The sequence below is a fragment of the Lepus europaeus genome, chromosome 4 (assembly GCF_033115175.1).
Source record: "Lepus europaeus isolate LE1 chromosome 4, mLepTim1.pri, whole genome shotgun sequence".
Lineage (NCBI taxonomy): Eukaryota > Metazoa > Chordata > Mammalia > Lagomorpha > Leporidae > Lepus > Lepus europaeus.
The window spans coordinates 116,954-143,658 of NC_084830.1; the positions used below are offsets into that span (position 1 = coordinate 116,954).

The following is a 26,705-nucleotide window of genomic DNA, read 5'->3' on the forward strand; positions in this document are numbered from 1 at the left end:
TCAAACGCTGACGGGCTGTGCAAGCGCAGGGCGAGTGCGGGGAACCAGAGCCGGAGAGCGGAGGTCGGAGGGGCCCCAGGTGCCCCAGGTGCCCCAGGGCCCGACCAGGGTGACCCCCTGGCTGTCCTCGCCGCCTTCTGGTCCACTCTTTCCCTGTGCCCGCGGGCGGCGGGAGAGGCCAAGGATGCCCGGGCCAAGCCCCGCCCCTTCCACGGCCCCGCCTCCACGGGGCTCGGCTCCGCCCCATCCCCGGGGTCCCGGGAAGGGAGCCGGAAGCCACCGAGACGGTGGAGCCTCCGAGCGGCCCAGAAAGGCCGGAAGTGGCGGGGCAGGCGCGGCGCCGCGGCCCGTTTCCGGCGACGCCGCTCGCTGGCCGGCTCCGGCGCTCTCGGGGCGGGTGAGTCCGCGCGCCCCCGCGCGCCCCTCTGCTCGGGTCCCCGCGTCCAGGGGACTCCGGCGCCGCGACGGCTGCACGCACTGCCTGCCGGCCCTTGCTCGGAGAGGCCTGCGGAACCTGGCTGGGACGGGGTCGCCTCGCGAGCCCGGCCGCGTGGCGGCCTCCCCGGCCAGGGGCCTGAGGCGAGCTCGCGCTGCCGGCTGCCCCGGGCCCTCGCCCTGTGCTGTGCCCCGGGCGGGGTAGGCGCTGCGTCTTTCTGGATCCTGGCTGCCGCGCAGGGCCTGCCCCGGTGCGCAGGGGCCCTCCTGCGGGGTCTCTGCCTGGGCCACCCCTGTGCCGGAGGCGCGGGGATTCCGCACGCAGGCCGCTTTGAGGGCCACACGCTGCCCCAGAAAGTCTGCTTCTCCCGTTCCCACCTCCAGGGAGAACCCCTGGGGCCGGGCGTCCAGCGGTGGGCGGCCCAGCTCAGAGTGTGTCCCCGGGGCTGGTGCTGTCGGGCTACAGGAGAGCGTGACTGGGTTTTGGGTTCATGTCCTTGGAGGCGGAGGCTGCTGGGTCCGCTCGCGTCCATTCTGCAGTCCATCATTCCGGCCCGTCTCTAACCGCCAGTCTGTCCTGCCTCCACTCGCTGCCTGTGGACAGCCAGACTGGCGCCTCATGCTGGCCTCTGTCACCCTGGCCTAGGGCCCTGAGGAAGTGACCGTTAACTAAATCAGAGCTTTCTAGCTTAAATGCATTCGTAGTTTTCCGTGCCTCAGCGCCATCGTAATTACCATTGTGTGTGTGTGTGTTGTGACTGTCCCCCACCAGGCCACCACGAAGGCGGGGTCCTTGGGCTTTCACTGGTGCACCCTGGCTGCTCAGCTGTGTCTGGCACGCGGCACCCACTCCGCAGGTGTTTGTGGAGGGACTCATATCACACACATGCACAGAAAGGTGAAACTGGCTTGGGGGGCACATACTCGAGTGTGATGGCTGCTTGGGTCCACGCTCGTCCTGCTGCGGAGCATCTGGGCTGCAGGGGGAGGACAGGGAGCACAGGGGCCCTTGATTAGCCTGGAAGCAGGGGCCTGCCAGCACCCCAGCCTCTGACGCTTGCTTGCTTGCCAACAGGTCTCAGCGGGACTTGCGGATGCGCACCCACCCAGCCTCATGGTAGGAAGCCTGACTGCCTCCTTTCCCGCACATCCTGTGAAACCTCACCTTTTGCTTTGAGCATCAGCCCTGCCAGCTGGGCCTGGGCCCAGATCCTATGTGGCCCTTGCCAGGTCCAGGCAAGCCCCCTTTGCTCCCTCCCCAAGGTAGTGAGCAAATTTCCACTCGGACCAGAGCCACCTGAGGCTCTTAAGGGGGGAGGGTTGTGAGATCACCATAGAACGGGTCCCTCTCTCTCCCCAAACTGCCCCGCCTCAGGATTTTACAGCCAGAAGAGCCCGTCACCGTCGTGCCCAGCTCCTCTTGGCACTTGCCTGAGACATGCTGTGAGGTGGTGCCAGGATGGGGCTGGCACCCAGGGATCCCTGGGGTGCTGGTGTGTGTCCTTTCAGGAGGCGGTGACATTTGGCGATGTGGCTGTGCACTTCTCTCGGGAGGAGTGGCAGTGTCTGGACTCTGGCCAGAGGGCCCTCTACAGGGAGGTGATGCTGGAGAACCACAGCAGTGTGGCCGGACTAGGTGAGGCTGCACCTGGGGACCCCACCCCGCGTCGTCAGCACCCACTCAGGCAGGCCTCCGTCAGTGGTGGGGGATACGGAAGCCGAGTGCGCAGGCTGACAGGGCCCTGGATCTGTGAATGCCAGGCTGGCTCCCGGCGTTGCACCTGTCACCTGATTTAGCCGCCAGGGGTAGACAGAATTCCAGAGCCAATAAAGCCTCTCTTCCTAAGCTATTACATTGTGAGAAGTAGAATCCAAACTTGAGGTGACTTCGACAAAAAGAGAAATTATTGCCTTGGGGAATCCAAGGAAATGGTCGTCAGCCAGAGCAAGGGGTGGCCGCAGTGCCCTCTGGGGGCTGCACAGAGGCTGTCAGGGCATCCCCTCACCTACCCTGTCCTGCCCCTGTCTTCCCATTCCTGCCTCCTCCACAGGTGGCCACTCCAGCCTCTTGGTCATCTTCATGTCCTCCTGAGATGTGCTCTGTTGTTGGACTGCAGCTTTGGGGAGGGTGTGTGTGTGTGACTTCTCTTACCTGTAACCAAACTCCGTTTCCGTGGCCCCATGCAGCGCATGAGCATCCTGGGCCCTTGGGAAGGTTTCTGGTGTGGGGAGGGGCGTAGTTGGTGGATCAGCTGCTTTTCAGGACGCCGGACCAGGCCTGTGCCCCTTGGTCCCGGCTGGTCTAGCAAAGTCCAGAGCTTCCTGATGTTTCGTCAGTCAGGCCCAGAGCCCTGTCTGCACTCCTCCTGAGTTGCTCTGCTTTATTGATTGAAGGTGTCGTTACTTCTCGTGTTAGCTTCCATTGACCCTAAGATGCTGTACCTTGTTAACACACTAAACACTCCATCATTATCTGTAAAGTAGTTTAAGAAAGGCAGCATGCTGCCGATTACAGCATATTTTAAAAATTAAACTTATGTTTGATTTTAAATATTTATTTATTTGAAAGGTGGAGTTACAGAGAGAGAGAGAGAGACAGATTTGTTCACTAGTTCGCTCTCCAAACAGCTGCAATGGTCAGGACTGGTCCAAGCTGAAGCCAGGAGCCAGGAGCTTCTTCTGTGTCTCCCACATTGGTGCAGGGGCCCAAGTGCTTGGGCCATCTTCCACTGCTTTTCCCAGGCCATTAGCAGGGAACTGTAACAGAAGTGGAGCAGCCAGGATACAGACTGGCGCCCAATGGGATGCCAGTGTTGCAGGTAGTGATCTAACCTGGTATGCCACAGCCCCAGCCCCAAAATTTATGTTCTTTAAAGAGCTCTGTTAGAATCATTTGTACGTGGTTTACCATAAGCCACTGAAATAGAAAGGGAAAGACACGTGGTGAATTGGCTAGGTTATTCTTTTTTTTTTTTTTTTTTTTGACAGGCAGAGTGGATAGTGAGAGAGAAAGAGAGACAGAGAGAAAGGTCTTCCTTTTTGCCGTTGGTTCACCCCCCAGTGGCTGCTGCGGCCGGTGCATCGCGCTGATCCAAAGGCAGGAGCCAGGTGCTTCTCCTGGTCTTTCATGGGGTGCAGGGCCCAAGCACTTGGGCCATCCTCCACTGCCTTCCCGGGCCATAGCAGAGAGCTGGCCTGGAAGAGGAGCAACCGGGATAGAATCCGGCGCCCCGACCGGGACTAGAACCCGGTGTGCCGGCGCCGCAAGGCGGAGGATTAGCCTGTTAAGCCACGGTGCCGGCCATGGCTAGGGTATTCTTTTTTGCACATCCTGGAGTGCACATCTGTGCTTCGTGCATGATGGCGGCCTGTGAGCCTGGCGCTCGAGAGCTGATGCACCCCCTGCGTGTGGCTGGGTTTTCGTCCACCCAGCAAGGTTGACAGGAAGCTTTCTTGCTTGGCAGTGGCAGCTGTTCCTTCTGTGCTGCTCACAGTGGCCACATGGCTGCGCTGCGGTGCTGCCCTTTCCCAGGCCCTCTGCACACAGCCGCTGGAATTGCAGTCGCTCCTCCGCCAGCAGCTGGCTTCTTGTAGAGATTTATTTATTTATTTGAAAGGCAGATTTACAGAGAGAGAGCTTCCATCCACGTGTTCACTCCCTAAACGGTCACAACAGCTAGGGCTGGGCGAGACTGATGGCAGGAGCCTAGAACTGTATCCAGTCTCCACATGGGGTGGCAAGCACCTAAGCACTTGGGCCATGTGCCGCTTTCCTGGCACATTAGCAGGAACCTGGATAGGAAGTGGAGCAGCTGGGATTTGAAGTGACACTCATTTGGGATGCCAGCATCCCAGGAGGCAGACAGCTTAGCGCACTGCGCTACAGTGTTGCTTGTTCAGTCTCAACTGTAGCATTTTCCACTTCTGCTTGTACAATAGCCCCTTGCTTCAGTGCCGAGTTCTAGGACAACGTCTCTGAGACAGAGTGAAGAACAGACTCAACGTGTGTTGTGTGATGCTGGTGACAGCTGATGACCTGAGCGTCGTGGGGCCGAGTTCATGTTTGCACATGGGGCCGAGAACATGAGGCAGCGGTGGCGCCTGTGGCTGAGCTCGCGTGTGTATGGGCAGTCGTGTGTGACCAGATACACACGGCAAGGGCGGCGGTAGTGCATGTGCCTGTGTGTTCACGTTTACATGTGACTGAGCACGCTGGTGCTGGATACATGACTACCTGGTTGATGATACTAAGTTCAAGATGTGTCCAAAGTTAGAGATGGGGAAGTGTGTTATAAAGTCTTGGAATACTCCAGTTATGGTAATACCACACAGGCTTTTAGTGTGTTGTAAGCATCTGTTCCGCTCCTCTTGTGCTCCCGTCAAATTTTAGTTTAATATTAAATTATCCAGTTTTTGCCTATGAGTTGTGCCTTTGAAATTTATTTATTTATTTATTTTTAAAGATTTTATTTGGGAGGAAGAGTTACAGGCAGTGAGAGGGAGAGACAGAGAGAAAGGTCTTTGGTTCACTCCCCAGATGGCCGCAATGGCCGGAGCTGTGCCGATCTGAAGCCAGGAGCCAGGTGCTTCTTCCCAGTCTCCCATGCGGGTGCAGGGGCCCAAGCACTTGGGCCATCTTCTGCTTTCCCAGAGCTGGATTGGAAGAGGGGCAACCAGGACTAGAACTGGCACCCATATGGGATGCTGGCGCCACAGGTGGAGGATTTACCTACTATGCCATGGAGCCAACCCCCTCCCCCTTTTTTTTTTAAAGAATTATTTTATTTATTTGGAAGAGTTACAGAGAGAGGTAGAGCCAGAGAGAGAGAGAGAGGTCTTCCATCTGCTGGTTCACTCCCCAAATGACCTCAACGACCAGAGCTGAGCTGATCTGAAGCCAGGAGCCTCTTCCAGGTCTCCCATGCGGGTGCAGGGGCCCAAGGACTTGAGCCATCATCCAGTGCTTTCCCAGGCCATAGCAGAGAGCGGGATCAAAAGAGGAGCAGCTGGGACTGCAACCGGCACCCATGTGGGATGCCCGCGCTGCAGGCTGGGGCTTTAACCCACTGTGCCACAGCGCCAGCCCTGTGCCTTTGGAATTTTAAAATTTCTTTCCTACTCCCAAGCATTGAGGTAGGCAACATTTTCTCCTGTGGATTTTAATTTTCTCATTCGTGTCATGACCCTAGATTTCTGTTGGAGTTCAGTAAAAATCCTGTTTTATTTTTTGTCAAGAGACAGCTGTTTTACCAGCATCATCTACTGAGTAGTCTGTCTCCTTCCTGTGAAATGTTTGTTTCTGAGCTCTGGTCTCCTCCCTGATCGTTCTTGTGGGCCAGCTCTCTGCTTCTTTATTTGAATTAGTTGAGTGGGATTCTCAGTGGGCGTGGTTTGAGTTCAGAGAGCCTGGAAGGGGGAGCCTTTGTCAGCTTTTTGGAGCAGTGATCTGTGCCTCTGAAGCTCGGTTCTTGCTGTTTTGTGGATCTCCCTTGGGCTGCAGTGCTTCAGCTGAGAGCCGCAGCGTCCACAGATGCTGCCAGCCTCGGAGGGCCCCGTCGAGCCCCTGTGCTGGTTGGTGATTCTGCCCTGTTCTCCAGGAGGGGCTCAGTGACTGAGAGTCCGTGCCCTCCCTGCCATAGCCCTCACCTCTTTTGACCTTGGCAGTGGCCAGCCTGATGTTAAACAGGCCCCCAGGCTTGTTGTGCTCTACGCATCCACAGACGCACATAGGAACTGAGTTTTCTTTTTGATTTTAAATAAGAATTTCAAATTCTTGTTCCTTATTGATTGAGATAATCACACAATTTTAAAAATTAGGGTAGTAAATTACAATTGGTATGTTTTGAGTACTCCTAGAATAAACCCTACCTAATTTACAAATAATTACCTAATTACCTTATTTACAAATAAGTTTTGAACTCTGCTGGCCAGTATTACATTCTGGATTTTTGTATCCCTGTTCATAAGCAATGACTTAGATATTTCTTTTTATTTCCTTTGTATAATTTTGACGTTTTTGACAAGCGGCATTTGGCATACAAATTCCATGAAATAAGCTGGGCAGGTTTTGCTGTCGTTTCAATTTCTGGAAGAATTTGTAGAGTCAGGGTCACTGTGTTGGTTGTGATTGGCTTTTGCCACGAGTCTGTAGTAGCCTTTTCACAAAACTGGCTTCTGTTTTGCTGATCTTTTTTGTGGGGTGGGGACGGAGATGTTGTTGTATGTCTTTGTCATATGTCTGTTTTGTTGAATCCTATCCCACTTTTATTGTTCCTTTTGTTGGGGTTGGCTATGTTTTGTTTACAACTTCTGGAGTTTAATAGTTATCCTCATTTGTGTTTTATTATTCTTGTTTCTAGTAAATATGTTTTAAAATTTTATCTTTGCATACTGCTATATTTTATGAATTTTGCCCATGATAAACATAGCTGCCATCTAGTAATCATTTGGTTTCCCCGTGGCTGGTATCCCCGAGCTGTGCTTGTGCGGTTAGTTTCATACCAGGTGTACCTGGTTGGGTGCCTGTGGTGTGGTGGTGGTCTTTGTGCTTCCATGACTCCCTTCACGGCTGGACACAGGTGTTTCCCTGTTGCTGGGTCCTGTCTGCATCTGAGGGCTTGAGCTTGTAGGCTGCAGACCTGTGGGGCCCCTGCCTGTCTCCCCAGAGACAGGAAGCTTCCAGAGCGGCCGGCCCTGCCTCTCATGCTCGTCCCTGCACTGACTGGCAGTGAAGCAGGTTGCTAGGTGGGCACACACCAGGCTCCCCCAGAAGGGATCCTCTGCACAGGGACTCCGGGCTGGGAGACCCCTGAGTGAGGACTGTAACCTAGACCCTCTGACTTCAAACCTACTTTGCTTGCCTGTTTTTATTGTTGTTTTTTTTGTTTTTTCCCTTATTTGTTAACCACCCCTACCTCTGTGGTGTCCCTGCTCTGCTGAGTGAAGTGCCGGCTTGTGCTGAGGCTTCTCTCTCCCTTGGGTACAGCTGTCCTGTTCTTGGCAGAAGTTTTAGTGACTGGACCACATGGGAGTCCAGAGCCCTCAATAGCCACCCCCAGGAGCTGGACAGATGAGACAGAACAGGGTGCAGTGTACGCTGACGCACATGTGCACAGGCTCTGCTTGTGCCCAGCCCCACTGCCCCTTACTCCTGGAAACCAGGGGCTAAGGCCTGCACAGGCCTCCCAGCCATGCTCCCCGCATCTCATTTTTTGCCCCCCACACAGCAGGATTCCTGGTCTTCAAGCCTGAGCTGATCTCTCGGCTGGAGCAGGGGCAGGAGCCATGGGTCCTCGACCTGCAGGGAGTGGAGAAGACAGAGGCACCAAGGAGCCCCGAGACAGGTGAGGCTCGGGCCCTGCTGCAGAGATGCTCTGGGGTGAGGGCCCACACGTGCGACCTCCAGTGAGGAAGCTGGGGCGAGTCCACACGGCCAGGCTGTGCTGCCTGGGCACTGAGGGGGAGTGGGAGAGACCAACCCGCAGGAAAGCAAGGACACAGCATCCTATATCTGTTCAGCTTCTGCTGCCGATACTTTTGTCAAGCAGGCATACAAATCTGTAGATCCAGATAGAGCATCACACTTGGCTTTCAGCAGCCTCTCCTCCCTGCATTGGTTCTCTTCCAGAAGTTGGGGCCTGGGAGACCCCAGCCCGTCAGGTCAGCTTCTAGGGTTGCAGTAGACTCTTGTGACCACTTCACCACAAACCAGGTGGCTGAAACAGCAGACATTCGCTATCTCACAGTGGTGGAGGCCAGAGGCTGAAATCGGGGTGTCCATAGGGACTCCGCATGAGAGCTCTCAGGAAGGACCCCTCCTTGCCTCTCCCAGCGTATCATGTTTTCCGGAAGTCTTGGTGTTCCTTGGCTTATAGATGTGGCACTCGTAGTCTCTGCTCTGTCTTCGTAAATGCCTCCTTCCTGTGTGTGTCCAGTTAGAAGTTAGCCCCGGGGCCCCGTCGTGCCTGGTTACCTCTGCAGCAACCCTAATTCCCAGTGAGCTGCATTGTGGTGCGTGTAGAGTCAGGGTGGAAGTGCTCAGTCAGCCCCAACAGGCGCAGGCTGCCGCCCTAAGATTAGCTCCCTCTGGGCACCTGTTGCCCCTGCTCAGCCTGCTTTATAGCCATGTCGCCCCTTTTAGTGAGGCACCAGGGTTTGTGTGCATCTCAGCAGCAGGAAGGAAGTTCCCCTTCTGTCCGTGTTGTGTCCTCACAGTCGCTGCTGTAGTAGGGCAGGGCCTGCCTTCACAGACGCCACGCTCTCCTAAGGCCAGCTGGAGGCAGGAGGGACAGTGCAGAGCTGTAGCTTTCTCTTCGGTACAGACATCCCCAGGCCACTTGGAAGGGCCCAGAGGGATCCTTTTATTTATTTCTTTATTTTTTAAGATTTTTTTTTTTTTTAATTTATTTGAAAGAGTTACAGAGAGGGAGAGACAGAGAGAGGGGGCTTCTGTCCGTTGGTTCACTCCTCAAGTGGCGCAGGAGCCTGAGCTGAGCCAGTCTGAAGCCAGGCACTTCTTCAGGTCTTCCATGTGGGTGCAGGGGCCCAAGAACTGGGCCATCCTCTGCTGCTTTCCCAGGCACATTTACAGGGAGCTGCATTGGAACAGTTGGGACTCTTAACGGGTGCCCATATGGGATGCTGGTGCTGCAATCCGGGGCTTTAGTCCACTGTGCCACAGCACTGGCTGCCAGAGGGATCCTTTTAAACACAGGTAAATTTTCTCTCATTATAATGAGATCCCTGAGGCTGGGTACTTTGTGGGGAAAAAAAAAAAAAGAGGTTGCTTTGGCTCAGAGTTCTGGAGATTGGAATTCCAAGGGCAGTGGCCCCATTTGTTTGGCCTCTTGACAAGGACCTCACAGTGGATGGTGTCACAGCAGGAGTGTGTGTGATAATGGAAGTGAGAGAGACTGTGGTCCCAAAGAACTCTTTTATTAAAGATTTTATTTATTTATTTGGGAGGTAGAGTCACACACACAGGGAGAGACAGAGAGAAAGGTCTTCCATCAGCTGGTTCACTCCTCAGATGGCTGCAACGGTCGGAGCTGGGCCCATCTGAAGCAAGGAGCCAGGAGCTTCTCCCAGATCTCCCATGTGGGTGCAGGGGCCCAAGCACTTAGGCCATCTTCTAATGCTTTCCCAGGCTAAAGCAGAGAGCTGGATCGGAACTCCAACTGCCGCCAGCACCACAGGTGGAGGCTTAACCCACTATGCCACAGCTCTGGCCCCCACAAGAACTAATTCTTTCCAAGTGCAGCACCTCCAGTGACCTCCTCCTCCTAGGTCTGCCTCTGAACATCATAATTGGACCAAGTTTCTGCTACTAGTCCTTGGAGTTCACACTCTTGAATGAGTTTGGGGAGACATTGTGTTTGAAACCTCACTCTGTGCATTGCAGCAGGAGGGAGAGCTGTGTTGCTTTGAGGAGGGTCATCAGGAGCCCTTGGCCATAGCTCCAGCCTCCTTGGTTCTGCTGACTCACCACTCCACGTTATGCTCTTCCTTTTCAGAGTCTTCTGGATCCCCCTTGAGTAGGGACAGAGCCATCAGGGGGTCAGTTAAAACGTAACCACCATTAAAATATTTCCAGGTGGAAGGGAGATTTTATTTGAAAGGCAGAATTAGAGAGGGGGGAGACAGATATTCCATTTGTTGGTTCACTCCCCCAAATGGCTGCAACCACGATTGGACAAGGCCAAAGCCAGGGGCTTCATCCGGGTCTCCCATGTCGGTGCAGGGGCCCAAGCACTTGGCCCATCTTCCACTACTTTCCCAGGCACATTAGCAGGGAGCTAGATTGAAAGTGGAGCAGCCGGGACTTGAACCGGTGCACGTATAGGATGTTGGTGTCACAGGCAGTGGCTGTACCCACTATGCCACAATGCTGGCTTCCTGTTAATTTTTTTTAAATTTAATTAATTATTTATTTATTGACATGCAGGGTTAGAGAGAGAGAGACAGAGAGACAGAGAGAAAGGTCTTCCTTCTGTTGGTTCACCCCCCAAATGGCTGCTATAGCCGGCGTGCTGCGCCCATCTGAAGCCAGGTGCCAGGTGCTTCTCCTGGTCTCCCATGCGGGTGCAGGGCCCAAGCACTTGGGCCATCCTCCACTGTACTCCCGGGCCACAGCAGAGAGCTGGACTGGAAGAGGAGCAACCGGGACAGAATCTGGCACCCCGACCAGGACTAGAACCTGGGGTGCCGGCGCTGCAGGCAGAGGATTAGCCAAGTGAGCTGCGGCGCCGGCCTGTTTATTTTTTTAAAGATTTATTTTATTTATTTGAAAAGGCAGAGCTACAGAGAGAGAAGGAGAGATAAAGAGAGAGGTCTTCCTTCTGCTGATTCACTCCCCAAATGGCCAGGCAGAATCCAGGAACCTGGAACTCCGTCCAGGTCCCTCAAGTAACCCATGCTTCTCCCAGAATGGTCACAGGAAATCCGGCGGTGGGAAATGCTTTGTGGCACCCTCATTCTTCGCTCAGTGGTGGCCTTGACTGCGAGCTCCTAGCCACAGTGCACAGCAGGAGGCCCTGGGCGGTGTCCAGCATGGCAGCCAGGACTGCACCATACTCTGTCCTGGCTCTCCTCAGGGCCCTCCACCTTGGAGGCAGGGACAGCAGAGAGCAGTACATGCAGTGTGTTTCAGCATCCTGCCTTCTCAGCCCCACAGCAGAGAGGGCCTTGGGAGGCTGAGCAAGCCCTGTTGGAGAAACAGATGCGCCATGGTTGTGCGATTGTGCAGGTGCGGGCCAGGCCTGGAGTTGCCAGTGTCTTCTGTGTACTTGGCACATCCTTGCTGCACAGTAAAGTTGAAAGGTCTGCGCTCGGGGCACAGACCTGAGCTGCTTCCTGACTCTTATGGCCCTGGTGGCGTCCCCTCTGAACTGTTCCCTGTGGGTGCAGATGCTGCTGAGCTCACCGGGTCGTGGAAGAGTGACTGCGGAACCACTCCTGCTGTATGTAGAAGAGGCTCAGGAGATGGTAGCTCCTTCCTTGCTGCAGGGCTGACCAGATCCTTCGCAAATTACTAGGAGCTCAAGACACCACAGTCATCAGGAGTCGGCAGGAAATGAGAGGCTGGCCGGCGCCGCAGCTCACTTGGCTAATCCTCCGCCTGCAGCGCTGGCACCCTGGGTTCTAGTCCCGGTTGGGGTGCCAGATTCTGTCCTGGTTGCTCCTCTTCCAGTCCAGCTCTCTGCTGTGGCCCGGGAAGGCAGTGGAGGATGGCCCAAGTGCTTGGGCCTTGTACCTGCATGGAGACCAGGAGGAAGCTCCTGGCTCCTGGCTTCGGATCAGTGCAGCACCGGCCGTAGCAGCCATTTGGGGAGTGAACCAATGGAAAAGGAAGACCTTTCTGTCTCTCTCTCTCTCACTGTGTAACTCTGCCTGTCAAAAAAAAAAAGGAACTGAGAGGCTGAAATTGGGGCTGTGGGATCACTGTGGGGCAGAATCTGGTTAGTTGTAACTGACTGTGGTCATGACCATGGTTAACGAGAAGTCTGGACCCAGAAGAGGTGTTGTGTTCTCTGGGATTTCAGAGTTTGATTCCGGAAGGAAGCCTGCATTTATTTGGAGATCCCAAAGGAAAGGAGATGTCAGAAAGACCTCTTGGAGGTGAGTGGACTCCTCCAAAAGTGTGCAGCCGCAGGGAAGAAGTCAGTGTGGGCCAGTGGGTGTGGCCACTTAGAGCCAAGGGACTAGCAGGGTGTGCCTTGGTGGGAGTGGCTTAGATACAGCTAGCCAGAGGCAGCAGAGAGGTCTAGGGTCCTGCTCAAAGAACAGCCTCAGGGAGCAGCTGCGAATAGCCTGGGCACCCAGCTGACTGCCGAGAGCCCCGGGAAGCCCTCAGCCGCTCTTCACCCTCAGTCTTACACGTTCCTGCCGTTCAGTTCAGACTCCTGCTGCTCTCAGCCTGGTCCCACCCTCTGAGGCTCTGCCTGGTCTCGTTTTGCTTCTCATGGACTCTGCCTTGCCCCAGAGCCTGCAGGATGGCCCTCTCTGCTCTTGGGGTATGTAGCTCTTGGCGCTCTGCCCAGTACATTACAAGTACTTCCTCCTTGATTGTGTGAATGAAACCAAACTTGGAGAAGTATCATGGCTGTCACACAGTTGGGGTGCGTCGCAGTGCTCACTGCAGCCTGTCTTGGGAAGTGACGGCCTCCCCTCCCCACGGTCACTGTCGTCTCTCTGAGCGCAGGACCTAAGAAGCATTTTTATTTTCTGCTTGTTTCAGATTCTAGGAGGAGGACTGACTACGAGCAGGCCTGTGGGAGCACAGTCACTCTAAAACCAGAATCCAGCGTAGCAATGGTCAGAGCTCTCCCACAGGGTTTTCCTCGAGGTCTTGGTTATGGAGACACTTGTGATTCTGAGGTCTGGTCAGAGAGTCATCGGCGCAGCCTTGGGCTGAGAGTGAGGAGCTCCCTCATCCAGAAAAACTGTCCAAGCAAGGGCTCTGAGGCTCCTGAGACCCTCACCACAGACGCTGCCCAGGGATGTAAGGAGCTGGTGGGCAGTGGCCTGGATTGTCAGCCTGGCAACAGTCAGAGAGAGAGAGCAGAAGGAACGTTGCAGAGATGCGAAGCATGTGGCAGAGGATTCGGGCACACCCCAGATGCTGCTCTGCCCTGGGAAGTCGACATGCAGGAGAAACCCAGCAGATGTCAGGAGTGCCAGAAGACGCTCCCTGCCTGCCTGCAGGGAAAGCATCCAAGTAGCTGCCGTGGAGAGAAGCCGTATGAGTGTGAGGAGTGTGGGAAAGTCTTCAGGCTGTGCTCGCAGCTTAATCAGCATCAGAGAATCCACACTGGAGAGAAACCGTTTAAATGCATTGAGTGTGGAAAAGCCTTCCGGCTGAGCTCAAAACTTATTCAGCATCAAAGAATTCATACAGGAGAGAAGCCCTACAGGTGTGAGGAGTGTGGAAAAGCCTTTGGTCAGAGCTCAAGCCTCATCCACCATCAGAGGATTCACACAGGAGAGAGGCCCTATGGTTGTCCTGAGTGTGGGAAAGCCTTCAGTCAGCAGTCACAGCTGGTCAGACACCAGAGAACTCACACCGGAGAGAGGCCCTACCAGTGCAAGGAGTGTGGGAAGGCCTTCAGCCAGAGCTCCACTCTGGCTCAGCACCAGAGGATGCACACTGGGGAGAAATCTCAAATCCCGAGGACTTCAGATAGTCCAAGCCCAGTTACACATCAGAGAATTCACTCTGTGGAGAAGCCGTTTAAGTGTGATGAGTGTGGGAAAGCCTTTAGATGGATCTCTCGCCTTAGTCAGCATCAGCTGATCCACACTGGAGAGAAGCCTTATAAATGCAACAAGTGTACAAAAGCCTTTGGTTGTAGCTCACGGCTTATTCGCCATCAGAGAACTCACACTGGAGAAAAGCCATTTAAGTGTGACGAGTGTGGAAAAGGCTTTGTCCAGGGCTCACACCTCATTCAGCATCAGCGAATCCACACTGGAGAGAAACCTTATGTTTGTAATGACTGTGGCAAAGCCTTCAGCCAGAGCTCCAGCCTCATTTACCATCAGAGGATCCATAAGGGAGAGAAGCCCTATGAATGCCTCCAGTGTGGAAAAGCCTTCAGTATGAGCACACAGCTCACAATACATCAGAGGGTTCACACTGGAGAGAGACCCTATAAATGCAACGAATGCGGAAAAGCCTTCAGTCAGAACTCCACCCTCTTCCAACACCAGATCATTCACGCGGGAGTGAAGCCCTATGAGTGTAGTGAGTGTGGGAAAGCCTTCAGCCGGAGCTCCTATCTCATTGAACACCAGCGAATACACACAAGAGCCCAGTGGTACTACGAGTACGGGAGCACCCTGGAAGGGTCCACTTTTGTGAGCCGTAAGAAAGTTAGCACTGTGAAGAAATTGCATCAGTGTGATGACTGTGAGAAAATATTCCGGTGGCGTTCACACCTGATTATACATCAAAGAATCCACACTGGGGAGAAGCCCTACAAGTGCAATGACTGTGGCAAAGCTTTTAATCGGAGCTCGAGGCTTACTCAGCATCAGAAAATCCACGTGGGATAAGCCATTTGCCTGCATAAATGTGAATAAAACTACAGCCTTAACTTACGGTTTTATATGAGATCCTTTGTACTGACAGTTTAGAGTATCAGGAGCGATTCAGAATTGCACTGTTGAGAAAGAGTATTGACCTTCATGCAAACTGTTTATTTGCTGGAATGTCTGATGCTAACTAACCCATTGGATGAAGCCCATGTCTCCAACCCGGGGCCACCTGTAGTTCTGAGTCCCTGGGGGACACCCCAAGGCCCTACAGCCAAGGGGGAAGTGTGTGAAAGGCCCTGTGGGCCCTGCAGCGCTGGGTTCATAGTTCCGCAGGATGTTTTCCTCAGAGGACCAGCCCCAGGCTGGCTCCCACAGTGGGAAACGTGTGGCTCGTGTCCGAGGCTGTCTAGGGTCCCTCCCTACCCCGTACGCCCTCCACCCACTCTTTCCAGAAGAGCAGCGCAGGGAAGGGGCAGGCTGGGGATGTGCCAGCGTTGCCACTGGAGTCAGGGACACCTGAGGGCCAGGGCCTCTTTGCTTATCTGAAAACATGAAGTTGTAGGGTAACTGGAAGAATGTGTATATGGGAGCACATCACACTGTGCCTGGCAGAGAGCAGTACTGTGGGTGACCTCACGTGCCTCCCCGTGTACGTGGTCCAGTCCCAGCCCCCCTCCTGTGCCTGCTGCCCCCAGTGCTTTCCTGGTCATGCGAGGCTGCTCCCTGGTGGGTGACCTCACGTGTACCCCGTGTACGTGGTCCAGTCCCAGCCCCCCTCCTGTGCCTGCTGCCCCCAGTGCTTTCCTGGTCATGCGAGGCTGCTCCCTGGTGGGTGACCTCACGTGTACCCCGTGTACGTGGTCCAGTCCCAGCCCCCCTCCTGTGCCTGCTGCCCCCAGTGCTTTCCTGGTCATGCGAGGCTGCTCCCTGGTGGGTGACCTCACGTGCCTCCCCGTGTACGTGGTCCAGTCCCAGCCCCCCTCCTGTGCCTGCTGCCCCCAGTGCTTTCCTGGTCATGCGAGGCTGCTCCCTGGTGGGTGACCTCACGTGCCTCCCCGTGTACGTGGTCCAGTCCCAGCCCCCCTCCTGTGCCTGCTGCCCCCAGTGCTTTCCTGGTCATGCGAGGCTGCTCCCTGGTGGGTGACCTCACGTGTACCCCGTGTACGTGGTCCAGTCCCAGCCCCCCTCCTGTGCCTGCTGCCCCCAGTGCTTTCCTGGTCATGCGAGGCTGCTCCCTGGTGGGTGACCTCACGTGTACCCCGTGTACGTGGTCCAGTCCCAGCCCCCCCTCCTGTGCCTGCTGCCCCCAGTGCTTTCCTGGTCATGCGAGGCTGCTCCCTGGTGGGTGACCTCACGTGTACCCCGTGTACGTGGTCCAGTCCCAGCCCCCCTCCTGTGCCTGCTGCCCCCAGTGCTTTCCTGGTCATGTGAGGCTGCTCCCTGGTGGGTGACCGCACGTGTACCCCGTGTACGTGGTCCAGTCCCAGCCCCCCTCCTGTGCCTGCTGCCCCCAGTGCTTTCCTGGTCATGCGAGGCTGCTCCCTGGTGGGTGACCTCACGTGTACCCCGTGTACGTGGTCCAGTCCCAGCCCCCCTCCTGTGCCTGCTGCCCCCAGTGCTTTCCTGGTCATGCGAGGCTGCTCCCTGGTGGGTGACCTCACGTGTACCCCGTGTACGTGGTCCAGTCCCAGCCCCCCTCCTGTGCCTGCTGCCCCCAGTGCTTTCCTGGTCATGTGAGGCTGCTCCCTGGTGGGTGACCTCACGTGCCTCCCCGTGTACGTGGTCCAGTCCCAGCCCCCCTCCTGTGCCTGCTGCCCCCAGTGCTTTCCTGGTCATGCGAGGCCGCTCCCTGGTGGGTGACCTCACGTGTACCCCGTGTACGTGGTCCAGTCCCAGCCCCCCTCCTGTGCCTGCTGCCCCCAGTGCTTTCCTGGTCATGCGAGGCTGCTCCCTGGTGGGTGACCTCACGTGTACCCCGTGTACGTGGTCCAGTCCCAGCCCCCCTCCTGTGCCTGCTGCCCCCAGTGCTTTCCTGGTCATGTGAGGCCGCTCCCTGGTGGGTGACCTCACGTGCCTCCCCGTGTACGTGGTCCAGTCCCAGCCCCCCTCCTGTGCCTGCTGCCCCCAGTGCTTTCCTGGTCATGCGAGGCCGCTCCCTGGTGGGTGACCTCACGTGTACCCCGTGTACGTGGTCCAGTCCCAGCCCCCCTCCTGTGCCTGCTGCCCCCAGTGCTTTCCTGGTCATGTGAGGCTGCTCCCAAGGCTGCTCTGGCTAATCTGACAGGCTCGGGTCGTACCCATCTGACACTGTCCTGGAGCGTGTAAGGCCATCATCCCCAAGCTCTGCTTTGCAGGGTGAGACCTACAGTGCTGGCCTTGGCCCTGTTCCTGGTGTCCTGGTCTTTAGCTGTGGACTATGCCAGTGGACAGTAGTCATCGGGACCCATGTGAGACCTGCTGGTCTTTCATGTCTGCCGGTTAGTTTCAGTACAGTATGTGAGCCAGAAACACCCACCCCCAGTGGAGAGAAACCTCATGGTGTTCTCCGTGAGCAAGTGTGTGACCAGAGGGAGCTGTGGCCCAGGCACTTTATGAATCTCTCCAGCTGAAGCAAGTCCAGGCCCGTGTGTGGCCAGGAGCTCTCACTGTTGGTGTCTGTCGGGCACAGCAGAGTTCAGGATGGTTGTGCCCATGCGAGTGTGTCTTCGCAGCCTGCAGGTGGGGATCAGGCCCCACAGCTGCACCCAGGCTCTCCACTCTAGGGACAAAGAACCACCACCTCGTCTGCACCTACAGCCATCTCAGCTGTGAGATCTGCACCCGCTGCGGTAGCTTTCATCTCATCCCTTCAGCCACCCTCCATTCAGAGCTTTCTCTAAGGGGTCAGTGGAAGAGGTACAGGGATGCCGCCGAGGTGTGTGATGTCCCAGCCTCAACCTGTGAGGGCTGCTGTGGAGCCGGAGGGGGTTCGGCAAGTCATGGGCTCAGACAGTCACCTCCACATCTAGGATGGTGTCAGATGTCTCCTCTAGTGGGCTGCAAAGCTGTGTGGGTTACCCAGTGACAGGACCAGTGTTCCCGGCCTACAGCCTCAATAAGGCCATTTTGGTCCCTAATAGCTGCTCTTGGTCACTTCCTGGCTAATGGTCAGGGGAAGGAGTGGTCGATTATATGGAGCTGGGGAACTTCCAGGCTCTGTTCTGCTTGCCTTCCTCCCACTGCATCCGACCAAGAAGGGCAGGGCCTGACATTTGAAACAGTTCTCAGCTCCTGCCAGCCCTCAAACAGGCTGGCAAACTTGGGCCCTTGCTGCATGCGTTGTGTGGTCCAAGAACTGAGGGTGTTTTCTGTGTTTCTCAATGGCTGGGGGCAGGACGACAAAAAAACCAAGACAACAAAACACCATTTTGTGACATTTGAAAATCCCACTAAAGCCTCAGAGCAGGGTTTTGGTGGAGCGAAGCCACGCCTGTTTGCAGTCTGGGCCTCTGCTGCGGCACCAGCCCTCCACACGGCCTGCCTCATGTTGAGCTCGGAGAAGCTTCATGCCCTCCAGCTGGGGGGGGGGGGGTTCTTTTTCCTCTCAGGGGTTTGTTCTCCTAAATCTGCCAACATGACTGAGAGCAAAGCCGTGTGGTGAATTCCATGAAGTCGGTCTGGACCAGAATGGGACGAGGAGTTCTCCGGCTGCATCTGCGTGAAAGAGGTGGCGTGTGTGCGCCGGGAGCCGGGGTGTGACTGCACGTCATCCAGTCCTGCACGGGGTCTGTTTCAGATCTCAGCAGGATGGACACCCGGGGTGAGGCTTTCTCAGGCACCGTGAGGCAGTGCAGTTCTGGTGTATTCTGTCCAAGCTCCGGGTCTCCGCTCCAGTCAATATGTCAGTGAACTCAGAGAATTTTCAGAAGTGTATTTCAGAGGAACTTCAAAAAGATTTGGATTTCTATTTCAGTTAATAAACCTGTAACTTTGGCCTGAAATTGCTTTTGTTTTCAAATTTAGACTAATATTCGACTTATGACATTGAATTGGAACAATTTTGTGCTCTGGAAGCTTCGCAAATGAACAGTGAGAGGCAGGGCTGGCTGGCTTGTGTATCCCCGTTTCCCAGTGTGTGTGGCTCACATCAGGTCCCCAGAGACGGCTGCTGAGTGAATGGTGCACTTGGAGCATGCGTGCATCTGGACCAGGCCACAGAGGAGAAACTCCTCCAGCAGGAAGTTCCCACAGGGGACTGACTAAAGCTAACAAAGCCAGATGCCAGCGTCTTCTCTGCAAGGCCTTGTGTGAGCTCTGGGGACGAAGATGGAGAGGGCCACGGCCGGCGATGTGGGTTGAGCTGTTGCCTGCAATGCTGGCATCCAATATGAGCGCCAGTTCAAGTCCTGGCTGCTCCACTTCCCTGATAATGTGCTTGGGAAAGCTGCAGATGATGGCCTAGATACTTGGGCCCCTGCACCCGTGTGGGAGACCTGGATGGAGTTCCAGACTCCTGGCTTTGGCCTAGCCCAGCCCCAGCTGTTCTGGCCATTTGGGAAGTGAACCAGTGCATGGAAGCTAGCGCTAATTCTGCCTTTCAAATAAATAAATCTGGAGTGTGTGTGTGGGGGGGGGGGTGGATAAGGGACAAGGCCAGTTGCCCTGGCATCTCAGTCCTGGTTGGGGAGACTGCACATAGAGGAGGATGGGGAGGCCTCCCAGCCACAGCACCACCTCAGCCAGGCAGGATCAGGGCAGTCACCAACTACCTGCACCTGCCACCTCTTACTGTTTGGCCATGGAGCTAAGAATGGTTTTTAATTGGTTGAAAACAGTTTGTGGCACATGACACTAAATGTCACCATTCATGAAGTAACTGTTAGTAGGACGCTTAGATAACGTAAGTTAGAGGCAGTGGGTGAAAGAGGTGGCCCCTGGACCTCCAGGTCTGCTCCACAGCTAGGAGGATCCAGTCCAGCTGGGTCCTGTCAGCTTCCACTGGATCCTGCTTGCGCCATCCCCTGCTCTCTGGCACTGGTGCTGTCCAGCTGCAGGAGCCCTGATGGGCACGGGAGTTTGGTCTGCACTTTTCCTATGTGTGTCTTGGACACCACACAACACCTGTATCTGCCCGGTCCCTTGAGACATGTTCATGACCATTTGGGAAGTGAACCAGCGCATGGAAGCTAGTGTGCACTCCAATTCTGCCTTTCAAATAAATCGGGGTGTGGTGGGAAAGATGGACAAGGGACAAGGCCAGCTGTCCTGGAGTCTACAACAGAGCGAACTGGAACAAACCCAGAAGTTCCAACCCCAGAGACACCAAAAGCTCAACCTAAGGACTGAATGCAGCTCGGGAAGCAGCAGGGCCAGGCCAGCGAGTCCAAGCAGGACCAGGTCTCCTGAGGAAGGAGGGGAAGGGGCTGCTGTGGTCCCGGCTGATGGCAGAAAGGCACACACATTGCCTTCTGTGGCAGGCTGGTGAGTCCAGGACCTGGAACCCAGCAAGGTGGAGACAGGACTGAGCAGACGGCTACAAGCCCATGCCCTCGAGGGAGCCTGGGCCACTTCCAGAACCTACTGATCGCTCTCAGGTCCTCAGGGTGGAGTCTGGAGGGAGGGGGACATGCTGGCTAGAATAGGAAGCACCAAGAACAGCGCTGGAGTGTCCAGAAGTGAGGGGCAGTCTCTACACCCCTGCTGACCCCCGGGGCGACACATGCAACTCAGCTTGCCCCTCTGTGAAGTGAATGACCACCTTTACCTGTGAGGTCTGTGCAAGCTTGGGGTAGCTTCCAGGCGGCAGCTAGTTCTCCCCAGGGACAGGTGCCTGTGCCTGCCGATGTCCCTGTGCCCACATACATCTCGGCTCTGCCTTTCCAGAATCCGTATTTACACTGTGTATCTGTGTCTTCATGGATTAGCATGAGTGAGCGCTGCTCATGTAGCTTCTAAGGATGACCCTCAGCTCTAAGGGCTACAGACACGGTGGAACAGCCGGTGAAGCCGCCCCTTGGGACAACCACACCCCGTATCAGAGTCCAGTGTGAGTCCCGGCTGCTCCACTTCCGATCCAGCTCCCTGCTAACGCATCTGCAAAGCAGCAGGTGGAAGATAGCCCCACCCACGTGGGAGACCTAGGTGCGGTTCTTGGCTCGACTCCAGTCTTGCCCAGCCCCAGCGGTTGCTGCCATTAGGGTGTGGACTAGTGGATGGAATCTTTCTCCCTCTTTCTCTGTGACTTCCAAATAAGTAAATCTTTTTTTTTTTTTTTTTTAAGATTGATTTATTTGCTCGAAAGTCAGAGTTACACAGAGAGGCCTTCTACCCGCTGGTTCACTCCCTAGTTGGCCACAATGGCCAGAGCTGCACCAATCCAAAGCCAGGAGCCTCTTCCTGGTCTCCCACGTGGGTGCAGGGGCCCAAGGACTTGGGCCATCTTCTATGGCTATCCCAGGCCACAACAGAGCTGGATCAGAAGTGGAGCAGCCGTTCTTGAACCAGCACCCAAATGGCATACCGGCACTGCAGGCAGTGGCTTTTACCCACTACGCCACAGCACCCACCTCAGTAAAATTTTCAAGATTGATTGATTGATTTGAAAGAGTTACACACAGAGGGAAGGAGAGGTGGCGGTGGGGGGTGGGGGTTCCATCCACTGGTTTACTCCCCAACTGGCTGCAATGGCCGGAGCTGCTCTGATCTAAAGCCAGGAGCCAGGAGCTTCCTCCAGGTCTTGCCATGTGGGTGCAGGGGCCCAAGGACTTGGGCCATCCTCCACTGCTTTCCTAGGCCACAGCAGAGAGCTGGATCAGCAGTGGAGCAGTGGGGACTCAAACCAGTGTCCACATGAGATGCCAGCACTGCAGATGGCAGCTTTACCTGCTACGCCACAGCACCAGCCCCCAGTAAAACTTTTTTTTTTTTTTAATTTTTGACAGGCAGAGTGGACAGTGAGAGAGAGACATGAGAGAAAGGTCTTCCTTTGCCGTTGGTTTACCCTCCAATGGCTGCCGTGGCTGGCACGCTGCAGCCGGCGCACCGTGCTGATCCAAAGGCAGGAGCCAGGTGCTTCTCCTGGTCTCCCATGCGGTGCAGGGCCCCAGCACTTGGGCCATCCGCCACTGCCTTCCCGGGCCACAGCAGAGAGCTGGACTGGAAGAGGGGCAACCAGGACAGAATCCGGGGCCCCGACCGGGACTAGAACCCCGTGTGCCAGCACCGCAAGGTGGAGGATTAGCCTGTTAAGCCACGGCGCCGGCCTAAATCTTTGGAAGGCCCATGAGGTGGCTTCTTCCTCACCGCATAATTGAGAACCGCAGTGTCCTAGCCCAAGTGGCCCACGGGGCCCACAGGGTGGCTGTGTGGTAAGACGCCCAGGCCAGACTCAACTCTGTCTCAGTCACACTGGGCAGATGTTCCTGTGATAATGATGATCTGCACACGGAAGCCAGAGTCTTCGTGGCTCTCTACTTCCAGCATATTTCTGGCTCCAAGTTTGTACACAGGTTCAGCTCCAGGCACCAGAGGGTGAGCAGACAACTGGTACCTCTGAAGGCCTCCTACCACTCTCCACAATCACAAATGTGGGCCACAAGCAAAGTCACTGGACAGAAGCAAGCCTTGCCAGGTGAGGAGAAAGGACCTGCCCTGTGCCTTACTCTGAGTTAAATGATTTAACACACAGGGCTGGCTGTGGCACAGTGGACTAAGCATCCACCTGTGGTGCTGGCATCCCATGTGGGCGCCTGTTCGAGTCTCAGCTGCTCCTCTTCTGATCCAGTTCTCTGCCATGGCCTGGGAAAGCACTGGGAGATGGCCCAAGTCCTTAGGCCCCTGCACCCACATGGGAGACCAGGAGAAGCTCCTGGCTCCTGGCCTCAGATGGGGCCAGCTCCATGTGTTGTGGCCACTTGGGGAGTGAACCAGTGGATGGAAGACATTTCTGTCTCTCCCTCTCTTTGTCTGTAATTCTACTTCTCAAGTAAATAAATAAAATCTTAAAAAAAAAAAAAATGAGTTGGCCGGCGCCGTGGCTCAACAAGCTAATCCTCCGCCTAGCGGCACCGGCACACCAGGTTCTAGTCCCGTTCAGGGCCCTGGATTCTGTCCTGGTTGCCCCTCTTCCAGGCCAGCTCTCTGCTATGGCCCAGGAGTGCAGAGGAGGATGGCCCAAGTCCTTGGGGCCTTGCACCCGCATGGGAGACCAGGAGAAGCACCTGGCTCCTGGCTTCAGATCAGCGCGGTTCGCCAGCCGCAGTGGCCATTGGGGGTGAACCAATGGAAAAAGGAAGACCTTTCTCTCTCTCTCTCTCTAACTCTGCCTGTCAAAATAAATAAATAAATCTTCCAATGATCAAGGAAAAAAACTGATTTGCTTTTTCAGGTTCTTCCCAGGTAAATCAAATACGTGGCCCCTAAGCACGGTTAGTGGTTGTGAGAACAGGAAGCTGTGGTGCAGAACACCCCCGCAGGGCTGGGTCTCATTTCCCCCCGTGCCGGCAGGGGGCGGCTGTGTACCCAGGGGCAGGCAGGGTCCGAGAACCACACGGAGGCTGAAAGGCACCAGGCAGCCCTGCACTCTTCAGCTGAGCCAGGGCTCGGCCCCCTCCTTGGGCTCAGCTCTGAACCCCCAGCTCAGTCGGCAGCGGTCTTCCTGGGCAGCTGCCAACCCTCGACGGTGGCCTCCTCTCTGGACTCTTGGCCCACACCTATCGGAGACGCCGAGGGCCCATCAGCCTGTGCTGGTAACGGGGCCTGGCACCAGCTGGGTTTCCAGGGTAGACACCAAGGCCCCTTGGCTCGGATCCGTTCACCTGGAGGTTTGTGAGCTGTTTCCTGGCAGAGAACAGCCCAGACCTGGACCAGGGTCTCCAGAGCCCACTGGGATACTGCAGCGGGCGAGGCACCGGGGCCCTGGGGTTACGCGGGAGGCTGCACAGGCCACGCAGCTGCCCCTCTCCCCCCACCGCCCCTCTGAGGAGCTCCCCCGCACCCCTACAAGCTGTTCCCAGGCAGCAGCCAGGTCACACCCCTCCTCTGCTGAAAACGGGCAGCCTTGCTTCACTCAGAATTCAGCCACTGTCCTCAGAGGCCTCCGAGCCCTGGCCTCTGTGCCTCCTGCCCAGCCACAGCCACGTGGGCCCCACACTGGCCAGCCTCCAGCGGCAGCTCTTACACAGCCGTTCCCTCCGTCCAAGCGAGGTCCCCTGGGGTCCGTCTGCTCCCTCACCTCCTTGGCGTCCTTGCTCAGACACCACACCCCCAGACATGGCCACCCCACAACCACCTCCCCTGAAACCTGCATCCCACCACTTAGCCCTAAGCACCGCTGACCAGCACCCGACAAGGTGAGCAGCCCCTTCCACGCTGTGACGTTTCTCCTCCACACCCACTGGTGTCAGCTCCACACGGGCCAGGATCTGGGACAGAAGCGTGACAACCTCCAGACTGCAACGGAGGATTCAAACGCATACCAGCTGGGCTGGGATGTTATGTGGGGCCAGGCCGAGCAACATCGTGGCGTCTGCGGGGCCCTGACCTGACCACCCCAGCCATCCCTGGCAGCAAAGACCACTGGCCAGGGACAGGGGAGGGTGCAGTGTACGCCCACCTAGGGAACATGCTTTTAATGGCTGCTTTACTTCCCATTAAACACAAAACTGCACAATGCCATCGATCTGCCTTTTGGCGCCCTCTGCAGTCCGCCAAAGCGTGCTGTCCCCAGCTGAGCTGCGCGGCGAGCCCGGCGAGGTTCAGTCCTGCAGCTTGCGCTCACACCTCTTCTCCAGCGCCGCCATCTCCTTCAGCGCCAGGGCCACACTGTATCGCAGCTCCTGGAACTTGGCCACGGGGACCTCGAACCGGTGTGCGGACCCATCAGAAAGACTCAGCTGCACCAGGACACTTGGCTGCAGAGAGCGGGCCAGCGTGCTGGTGGAGATCGCTACGTCCACCCGCCACCGGAAGTCGGCCACGTGGGGCAGCCAGGCCCCTCGCCGCCGGGCGACAGCGTCGAGGAGGGGCCGCTGGCTCCCGAACACCACGCTGGCCAAGTCCCCGACCAGGTCCTGGGGAATGCTGAGCTCCCGCAGCTGGTCCCGGAAGGAGTCGGGCTTCAGGCCGGCGGGCGGCAGCCGGAGGGCCTGCTGGAGCAGCGTGTGCGAGCCCCCGAGCAGGGCGCCCAGCCGCTCCTCCGGCAGGTCGGTGCTGGCCCGGAGGCGCTGCACAGCCTCCCGGCAGTCCTCGCCCTGCAGGCTGCTGACCACGAGCTTCAGCAACCTCCGGAAAGTGCTCCTGTCCAGGTCCCCCAGGAGCCGGGCCATGGCTGCCACCTCCGCAGGGGGCTGGGACCCCAGGAAACTGACTTGGCCAGGGTGCTGCAGGTACGGAGCTGCGGCCCCCAAGGCAGACATCACGGCTTCCTCCTCCGGGGTCAGCCGGCCCAGGGAGGAGGTCCCAGCTGCGGCTGCCTGGGGGGAGGGGAAAGACCAATGATTGCCAGGTCCTTGGGGCAGGAGGAGGACCGACGGCGGTGTCCGAGTGAGCCACGGACGAGTCACCGTGACGTGTGCTAGGGACGCGGCCCCTGCAGGTCGCACAGGACTGGGGGTGGGGGGCGCACGAGTGAGCTCCTGATCAGCGGCGGTCGTGGGCGCACACACGAGGCGGCTCGGCACGCACCCTCACGCCTCGCCTTCCACACCCGCTCCCCGCTCAGGAGCAGAGACCAGGCCGGCTGCTCGGAGGCCGCGCCGCCTTCGCCAGCGGGAGGGGGTCGGACCCGGGCGCAGCGCGCCGCTCGGCCGGGAACACCCGAGCACCCGCCAGCCGACCCCGGAGGCTCGGCTCCCCCAGGGCGGCCAGGGCGCGGGCTCGCCTTCGGCCACACTGCCCGAGAAGGCCGAGCCGGCCCCGCCGTGCGCCCCCGGGCAGCCGGGATGCACTCTCGGCTGCCGGCACCCAGCCCCCGGCCCAGGGAGACCCCACAGCGCCCAGCGCAGCCCGCCCGCGCGGCCCCACGAGCCTCCCGCACCTGGCACAAGCGGCCCCAGCGGCTCCACCGTAGGGCGAGGGCGCGGCGGCGGCCGGAAGCTGGGCCTGGCTCCCGGAAGCGCCGCTGCACTTCCCGGCCGCTCTAGGAGTCCGGAGGCCCCGCTCTCTGTGGTCCGCGGGCCCGGGGGCGGAGACGAAGCCGCGCCAGGCCCCGCCCCCGCGCTCGGGGCGCCCGGCGGCCTCCTGCGGCCTGGTCTTGGGTCGCTTCGTGCGTGTTCTGTCGTCTCTGAGGTGGCCGCTGAGCCCGGGCCACCTGCGCGCGTCCCCTCCGCTGACCCTCGGCTGGCCCTCAGCTGACCCTCCGCTGACCCTCAGCCGGCCCTCCGCTGACCCTCGGCTGACCCTCCGCTGGCCCTCGGCTGGCCCTCCGCTGGCCCTCGGCTGACCCTCGGCGGGCCCTCGGCTGACCCTCGGCTGACCCTCCGCTGGCCCTCCGCTGGCCCTCGGCTGACCCTCGGCTGACCCTCGGCGGGCCCTCGGCTGGCCCTCCGCTGACCCTCAGCCGGCCCTCCGCTGACCCTTGGCTGACCCTCGGCTGGCCCTCTGCTGGCCCTCGGCTGACCCTAGGCTGGCCCTCGGCTGGCCCTCCGCTGACCCTCGGCTGACCCTCCGCTGGCCCTCGGCTGGCCCTCGGCTGGCCCTCCGCTGACCCTCCGCTGGCCCTCCGCTGGCCCTCGGCTGACCCTCGGCTGGCCCTCCGCTGACCCTCGGCTGGCCCTCGGCTGGCCCTCGGCGGCCCCTCGGCGGGCCCTCGACTGACCCTCGGCTGGCCCTCCGCTGACCCTCGGCTGGCCCTTGGTCCTCAGCCGGCCCTCCGCTGACCCTCGGCTGGCCCTCGGCGGGTCCTCGGCTGGCCCTCGGCTGGCCTCCAGCCCAGCGCAGGCGCGGCCCAAGGCAGTGGCTCAGTCGATGTCTTACTGGAAAAGCCGTGGTGATCTACCAAAGCCACTGGCTCCTACACTTCCTTATTAAGGTTTCTTTGGCCAAGAGCGTTTTCATCCTCTGGTTTGCTTCCCAGAGGCTGTGCCAGGCAGAAACTGGGAACCGGGAACACCAGCGGGGTCCCCACGTGCTGGCGGGAACCCAGGCCCTCGGGCCTTGCTGGGTGCGGTGGCCGGGAGCTGAGATGCAGGTGCCGCCTAAGCCACTGCACCACACACCACCCTGGCCCGAGCGACGCTGGCCACGAGTGGAATGTGCGG

At 57.6% G+C, this 26,705-nt stretch overlaps 2 protein-coding genes across 8 annotated transcripts; one reads left to right on the top strand and one right to left on the bottom strand.

Annotated features, from left to right (window-relative positions):
- Window positions 1-354: 354 nt before the first annotated feature.
- ZNF7 (zinc finger protein 7) lies at window positions 355-18,533 on the top strand. 7 transcript variants are annotated; one of them, XM_062187814.1, is made up of 5 exons: window positions 355-397; window positions 1,511-1,552; window positions 1,945-2,071; window positions 7,662-7,778; window positions 12,671-18,466. In XM_062187814.1, exons 2-5 carry the CDS (start codon window positions 1,550-1,552, stop codon window positions 14,485-14,487), a joined length of 2,064 nt encoding a protein of 687 aa, XP_062043798.1. In that variant the 5' UTR covers window positions 355-397; window positions 1,511-1,549; the 3' UTR covers window positions 14,488-18,466. The 7 variants fall into 7 exon arrangements, with proteins under 7 accessions (XP_062043798.1, XP_062043797.1, XP_062043795.1 ...); XM_062187813.1 differs by having other exon boundaries at window positions 367-397; window positions 1,912-2,071; XM_062187811.1 differs by lacking the exon at window positions 355-397 and adding an exon at window positions 1,298-1,333 and having other exon boundaries at window positions 1,912-2,071; window positions 7,665-7,778; window positions 12,671-18,532.
- A 5,508-nt stretch (window positions 18,534-24,041) lies between these two features.
- On the bottom strand, window positions 24,042-25,542 carry COMMD5 (COMM domain containing 5). The gene is made up of 2 exons (XM_062189417.1): window positions 25,484-25,542; window positions 24,042-24,920 (listed from the first exon to the last, which is right to left on the bottom strand). Exon 2 carries the CDS (start codon window positions 24,861-24,863, stop codon window positions 24,204-24,206), a length of 660 nt encoding a protein of 219 aa, XP_062045401.1. The 5' UTR covers window positions 24,864-24,920; window positions 25,484-25,542; the 3' UTR covers window positions 24,042-24,203.
- Window positions 25,543-26,705: the final 1,163 nt, after the last annotated feature.